General features: G+C 38.5%; 1 protein-coding gene across 1 annotated transcript in view; it reads left to right on the top strand.

The window, feature by feature from the left end:
• The window catches only part of ndp (norrin cystine knot growth factor NDP), a 12,830-nt gene extending 7,976 nt beyond the window's left edge, over positions 1-4,854 (top strand). Inside the window, exon 4 of the mRNA XM_016251250.1 lies at positions 3,696-4,854. Within this exon, the coding sequence (XP_016106736.1) occupies positions 3,696-3,920 (225 nt within the window). The 3' untranslated portion in view covers positions 3,921-4,854. The remainder of the gene's footprint in view (positions 1-3,695) is intronic.
• Positions 4,855-8,193: the final 3,339 nt, after the last annotated feature.

Below are 8,193 nucleotides of genomic sequence, written 5' to 3'. Positions count from 1 at the left end.
CTCGATAATCCAAAAGCAGTGGGTAAAAAAAAGGAAAATGTAGTCGGTTAAACATTCATTCAAGGATCAACATGAGGCAGCTGAGTCTATCTAAAGTAATTATGACAGATTCTGTGTACATGATTATTTTACTGTTGCTTCCGGAAAGTGATTAGTGAATAGGGTTGGGAAAAAATACTGATATTACAATGAATCGTAATTTTCATTTTAAAGATCTCTACTTCGAATCCCAAGAACTATCCTTTATGTTGCCAGCACAGTTTTCAGTATCGCACTTTGCTCAATCAGTCATTAATGAATTAAATGAATTTACCATCTTGATCTTTGAATCTCATTCAGCAGCAAAATGTGCTCATCTTTATTCAAATCATGTTGTTCATTGCTAAAAGATTAAATTTCATGATATAATGTTAACATTTTCAACAGGCAACTTCGCAGAACAAGCAATCATACCAACATATATGTATTTTTTTATTCTGAATTAGGAAAATTATTATAATGCAGCCAAAGATACATTACAAGACAAATAACCTCCAGAGTCCTGAGTCTTTCATTCATTTATCATTTGATCCAACATGTTTTATGTGAGCTGCAGTTCGAATTTAAATAAGATATAACATATGCATGGTACCACATTTTTATCAAATTATCCTTGCGTACTGCAGGCAATTTATACATATGATGAGTATGATTCACAAACAAATGCCCTTTTTTAGTAAATCACAAACATTCAGCGCAACCATTGTGGTCAGATTCAAAAACAAATTACTCTTATAAACCGGTTCGTTTTAGTGAATTAAAAACATTCAGTGCAACTGGTGTAGTACCACTGACAAACAAACTACTCTTATATGAACCGGTTCTTTTTAGTCAATCAACGGCGCAACTGCAAGTGTGATATTGCTTTTACACAACAGTTCAATAACCAAGAAGTTAATATTTCCAAACAAAACCACAAAGGAATAATGTTAAGTTCCAGTCAACACACAGTGGGAGGGGTTCCTGAATGAATCAACATTGTGACAAAATTGATTCAGTGACGAACTCGTAAAGACAATACTTTTCACCAACTGGCTTAATGTAATCTTCTGAAAGAATCCTCACAAACTAATACACAGACTGAAGCCGGAGTATGTCTGGAATGGCAAACACATACAAGTGGAGTGATACAAGCAGTGAAAAGTCCCAGAAATCTTAACAGCTTTACGGAAGAAAAGAAATTGAAAGTTAACTTCATTCACAAAATACTTAACAATTTCATTTTTTAAATTAATATTTTTATAATGCACCAAGAAGGTTCCCTGTATAATTAAGATAGTTTCTTGGATATGTAAGCAAAATGGACACTATAGAAAATCTGAAATACGTTTCCACTCTGGAAATAAATCGGAAAACAATTTGTATTATGCAATGAACTAACAGTTAACAGTTTCTGATTGACAGGCAAGTACACAGGCTCATTGTCTAAAAGCAGCACAATGGATTAAGCTCAACTCAGTCAACTTTAAAGAAGCTTATTACACATTGCATTAGTTATGAGGATGGCTGTTGCTTCCATGCAAATTTCAGCAGTGCGACACAATAGGATCCACCTGCGCAGTCACTCTGAGATAAATATAGAGGGGAAGAAGAGCTTACATCTGCTGCCCAGCTTTTGTCACCTTGCCATGTTTCCTTGGATATCCATCTTCCGTTGGCCACACACCTCCACTGCACCTCCCTCTGAAATCCCCCCACATCTCTCCACCGATTGTTTTACGAACATGGCTGTATGCCTGCAGTTTCAGGTGACATTAAATAATGACATCAGCTAAAAGCAGCAAGCAAATGCCGCTTCATTCATGGACATCGGACCATGAGTGATGCATATCGGGTGCTTTTTGGCTTCAGACAGGCTAGTGTTCCTTATAATGGGGGTGACACTCTGCTAACACTATGCAGCTGAAAGACAACATGACATAGGAGTCCATTTATGGAGTGTTCAGGAATGTGGCGGCCCGTGGTCTGGCCAGCACCTCATATTCCGAATCAGTAGACCATTGAACTGGGTCACGTTTGTGTCTATCATTGCAGATGAGCATCACCCATTAACCTTTAATTACCAGAGCACTCTTATATAGAACAGAGCTTTTTTTGATGAGCGAATCCCTCTTTATCAGCCAGTAACTTCAGCGATGTAGCCAGGTGGATCACTGACCCCCATAAATCGGTCCCACAAAGTGCAAATCCTTTCATCTGTCACACAACAATCCTCAAAGCAGACGAGGCAAATTTGTGAGATTGAGGTATTTGAGGGAGTCAGGTAGCTTGAGCATCCAGGTCTGGGAGAGATCAACTACACTCCCATCAACATGCATGTGCAAGGTCAAAGTGAGAAAGTACACAAGCTTTCTTTGTTCAACACTCCAAACTTTTCTCAGGAAGCTTATCTTAGTCCTGACACAGGGTTCAAATTAGGGATGGCAGAGGACTCTTGCTTTATAACAGCTAAACATGTTTGTGCACAAGTTCCACTGGTGAAACTAATAAAAGGAAATAATGTCTTTAACACGCATTCCACAGTTTATGTATTCAAAAAGGGCTATAGCCAATTTGGGACTACAAAAATGAAGACTGAAAATGGCTTCATTTCTTTAAAAAATTAATTAATTAAAGGGATAGTTCACCCAAACATAAAAATTCTGGCATTAAAGGCACAATATGTAATTTTCGCCACTAGAGAGCATGTATTCAAAATAAACAAATAGACAAAGGCATAGTTTGATGGCGCCGTGAATCATGGGAGTTGTCGTCTTCATCCCCACAGCCGATGCAATCCGACGGGACTCGGGCAGAAATCATGTCCATGGATGAGCTAATGATTTATTAACATAGTAGAATGAAGCAGGGTGAGGCTGAAAGCCGTCGAAGCGAAACAAGGTCGCTGAACGAGCGTGACACATGGCTCGAAAGCAGCGGAGCTTTTATTATGCCACAGTCGACCGCTTCTGCTCCTTCCGGTCGTGCGTATGTGGGGGTTTATCGCTGCTCTCCCTGCTCTCATCCATGCTAGGCTGCATGGATGCGCAGGGAGTTTTTGCCCAGAACAGAACCATACCGCCAATCCAAACTGTATGCTAATTGTCAATCATCTTTGACGATAGTGGTCCTGACAGAATAGTGGTTTTTGGATATTTTAATAAAAAAATCTTACATATTGTGCCTTTAATTACTCACCCTCATGTCGTTCCAAACCTATTAGACCTTTGTTCATCTTCGGAGCACAAATTAAGATATTTTTGATGAAATCCGAGAGCTTTCTGACCCTGAATAGACAGCAAGGCAACTACCATGTTTAAGGCCCAGAAACGTAGAAAGGAGAAAAAATAGTCCACGTGACAACAGTAGTTCAACCGTAATTTTATGAAGCATAGCTTCATACAACATTTCTGTGCTTTGAACGTGGTAGTTGCATTGCTGTCTATTCTGGCCCTGAAAGCACTCGGATTTCACCAAGATGAACGAAGGTCTTACGAGTTTGGAACGACATAAGGACTATTCCTTGAACTATTCCTTTAAACAAATTGGGCATAGATTCTATTTTTTGTAGATAGATAGATAGATAGATAGATAGATAGATAGATAGATAGATAGATAGATAGACAAACAGACAGCTTACTCAAACATGGATCTAATGAACCTTTTTTGCTCTACAGATGGTTCTCCTGGCTCGATGTGAGGGTCACTGCAGCCACACGTCCCGCTCAGACCCGCTGATCTCTTTCAGCTCTGTCCTGAAGCAGCCTTTCAAAAGCACGTGTTTCTGCTGCCGTCCACATACCTCTAAATTGAAGGCGGTACGTCTGCGATGCTCGGGCGGGACACGGATAACCGCTACTTACCGTTACATCCTTGCATGCAGCTGCGAGGAGTGCAGCTGAATAAATTTGTCATGGAGAAAGACCCTCTGGCTGAAACACATAAAAAAAAAAGTTGAAGGTACACTTTATTGCTGATGATTCAGAGCAAGCATTTTACGATTCATTAGCACTGCCGCAATGTTGCCAACAACCCATCAAGACTTCAAGAAGAATCACGTCACGTGTAAAGCGGCGAATGCACTCTGATTTCCAGATGTCGGCCCACCAGTCGCACCTGCGCATGCGCTCAGCCAGTCAATTTACTTTTATTGCATTCCATTGTTTTGATCACTGCGTGTGTAAAATAGCGGATGCCGACAACAAAATCGTAAATCTTGAAGGAAATTTGATGAAGCTGAAGCTGAAGGGGAGTCACTTTGGCAGACTATGTTTTACAATATCTGAGAGACTTTATACACAGACCAGGACAGAAATGTTTGCATAGACAATGCAAGTGGTGAACTATAAAAGTTTGAGTTATGTCTAGAATAGAAATTGATAGTTCACCCCCCTGAAGTCTGGTTTGGAATCACATGACAAAATGTTGGGGCGAATTGTCCCTTTATGGTCTCTGGATTTGTTCCAGCATACATTTTTGCTTCATTATACTGGCTTAATATTTAAACAATGAAAAATACTCTTGTAACGATCATATTGCCAATTTTAGACTTTGTAAACCTCCTACAGCTTTTTTACTGTGGAGTTCACAGCAATCTACTATGCCAGACTGTATGTGGAAAATGTCAGTGTTAAGTCTGTTTATTTCAACATCAAAGTCTCGCAATGGCTCATGACACATAATAGCAGCAGGTTGTCAAGCTAATCACGTACAGTTATGATAACTATGATGTTTGCATTGTGGTATTGTACAGTAAATGACGAGTACCATGTATAAAAAAAAGGAAAGAAAATGTATTGTTCCTCAAGTTTCTCTTGTCTGTGGAAATAAATTCACCCTCTACAAATTGATGAAACTGTACCGCTGGGAAATTATGACAGTTTGCTTGCTGGACAGGTTTGTACTCCACTACAAACCTGACAGCTTTTTGGGCTCTGCACATGAATCTAATAAACAGTGCCCTTTTGTTTTTAAAGACTGACTGGCTGCCTTGTGCTAGCTGTCTTGTTACACATACTTTGGCTCCTCGATACAATGTGACTTTCAGTGGGGCTATAATTAACTTAATGGTTAATTTGACAGCATGACAGACAGTCCACATAATAGCTGTCAGTTGAGTTCTCTGTAATTTTTATGGCTGCCCCAAGACATCTCCCCACACGATCGGCTGCAGAACCGAGGCACCTGGTTAAATGTCATATCACATTGTTCTCTGACCTTCCTTTAATTCTAACAGAACGTTCCAGGTGTTGTACACATGTGCTTCTTTATTCCCTTTCTAACAAGTGATAATTCAAGCAAAACCGACAAGTGATTTAAACAGAAAGGGGTTAAGTATTTCACCTGATTACTGCTAATTGAAGCCAGTCCTTATTTTGGCCCAAAAGTGTGACTTTTCCTTTTTCTGTGAAGTCCACTTGAGTGAAGATGATGTTTAACCATCTAAAACAAAAAAGGTAAGTCATTTTCTCCCAGAAATCGCACAGAGATCCCATGATTCTGGAATAAAAGACAATGGAATTGTGATCATTGAATCGACTCAACTGCAATTATCCTTTTGATCTCTCATAAAATACCAATATGAGGCAGTGTATTATTCTGTCCTCTCACTTTATTGAACTCAAACCAATATCAGCTGCAATTTTTCATTACTTAAATTGAAATTATTTGCTTGTGCATTTTTATTACTCACTCTCTTCTTTGAAACAATCCTCCTTTACTGAGCTTGTGCACACAGCTACTTGCAATAAAATCTGTTGTCAGAGAAAAAAGCAAAAACACTGTATGTTTTACACATTGTAAAGGGATGTACCTCATTCCGCTAAAAATGTTTTTACATTTAATCAATGATAGTGCAAGGAGTATAAAAAGGTAGCATATATGCTAAAGTAACGCCAAATGAATCAACATCTTGATATAGGCGCTATTGCTGTTCGAGTTGAGTTTCCATGTTGCACACTTATGTAGCAATTACGCCATCTTGTGGAAGAGATAGTTGCTGGACTGTTCTGGCCTTCATCTTTTCTTTTTCTTTTTTTTTAACATTCTATTGAAAGAAATATTTCAGCCAAAATTCTGTCATTAATTACTCAGTTTAATGTCCTTTTCCTTCTTCCGGGGAGCACTACAAGAGATACTATGAAGAATGTTCATGCAAGTCTTTTATCTACAATGGAAATATATATAAGAGCTATCAAGCTCCAAAAATGTCTATACAGCCCTACACTATATCTCAAGTCATAAGTCAAAGCATTCCAGCCACAGCTAAAAGAAAATCTTATCAGTGAGTATCTCACTCTCAATCAAAATAACTGAAAATGTAGACATTCATTGAATGCACAGCTACTTATTCTAAAATGTGGGTATTATTGCATATTGTATATTGTAATATTTCAAATGAAATTCATACATTATTAAGATTTATCTATCATAATATTGCATATGTATGTATGTATGTATAAAGTTTGTTTTGTATAACATTTGTTGCTTGCATCTTGGAAAAAAAAGATGTTAAAAGATTCACCTTACTGAAGGCCAGTTGTCTGACATATAAACTTTCCTGCACCATAAATGACTATATCATGTTTCAATGATTTTCTGACAAGCATTTTAGTAAAAGTATGGATCTGCCAGCAGAAATTGGATATAGGCCACCAATATCTTTATATTTTTCTAAGGGCAAAGAGATGTTCTTGTGTTGAGTCTGGGTAACTTGCTTACTCAGATGAGATCAACAATGGATTTGGATTATCTGTACATTTGGATTATCTGTTATACTTATCATGGACATTATAATATATGGCCTGACAGCCCCATCCGGAAGTGAGGTTTAAATATATATACTATGATATGTCTCAGCCTGAAGCAACATGACTACATCCACCAGATGGCAGCAAATTCTATAAGAAACAGTGGATACACTGGTACACAACAAAATAACAGACACACAACTAAATACAGACCAAGTAGAAAAAAAGAAAGAAAAAGAAACCTTAAATGGGACATTACAATCATACAGTAGCATAAGTTTATTTCTTTATATGGGGAAATGTTTTGTTAAAAGCGAAACTGTTGTTTGAGATTTTCTTATCTAAGGGGGGAGGAAGTGTAGTGTATTGAGTTGAATATACCCAGAATAAAGTACAAGTACTGTTGGGGTACTCCGGGTTAGATTCTGGTTGGCCAGTTGGTTGTCCAAGGAGGACACCTGTGTTAACGGAGCTGGTGTTCGGTTGTTGAACAGTAAAATAAAAAAAGAAGAACTGCCCATCGTTGTCTCTACTTTTATTTGTGTTACTTCGAACAAACACAACAAGTCTGGATCTCCATTAGTAGAGTAGAGCGACATAACTTTTCGTTTCCCGCTCAAAGCCTCCTCTAGTCAATCAGCTTCAGATCCACTCCTGGTTTTCCATTTTCTGTTTCATGCGCACCAACCGTGAACCGCTTTCCATCGCCAAAGAAAATACAGATGCTTGGACTTTCAAAAAAACTGTTACAGGTGAACTCAGTGGCGGTTTAGCACCCATTAAAGGGGTGGCTCACTGTTTTTTTTTTCTAGGCTTGGTTGTGTTTATGGGGTGCAGTCTAACATGTGTTAATGCTTAGTTTAAAAAAAACACATTGTTTTTCACATAATTGACTTTTATTCCACACTGCTCTGTCCCTTCTCTGAGAAACACGCTGCGCATTTCCTGCTTTTTATGAAGCCCCGCCCTCAGAAATGGGCGATGGGCTCTGATTGGTTAGCTAGCCCAGTGTGTTGTGATTGGCTAAACCGCCTCTAGTGCATGTCTAAACGTCCCGCCCCTAACCTCAGAGGCATGTGCTCCAGTTGTATGGTAAACAACGGTGTTGTTAATATCGCTTATCAGTTTGAGCCCGATTGAGAAGCAGAAGATATTATTGAAGAGGATCATGCAGAACCTGTGCAAGCACAGCTTTTAATGGTAGGCCTATGTTTTTTGTTTGTTGTTGTAGCATTTATTTGTAAATGCTACTGCTTATGTTAGCTTTTAACATACTGTTTAATCCTGATTAAAGCTTTAATACAGTGCGGCAATATGTTTAACGTTTCTCATAGCTATGTGAAAATAAGTGTTTAATTGGAACAGTTCATTGTTGGAGCTGAGCTGAATGAGAGAGAGAGAGAGAGAGAGAGAGAGAGAGAGAGAG

This window comes from Sinocyclocheilus grahami, unplaced genomic scaffold (genome assembly GCF_001515645.1).
Source record: "Sinocyclocheilus grahami isolate Dianchi unplaced genomic scaffold, SAMN03320097.WGS_v1.1 scaffold1036.1, whole genome shotgun sequence".
Taxonomy (NCBI): Eukaryota; Metazoa; Chordata; class Actinopteri; order Cypriniformes; family Cyprinidae; genus Sinocyclocheilus; species Sinocyclocheilus grahami.
This window is presented reverse-complemented; position numbering and strand designations above follow the sequence as displayed.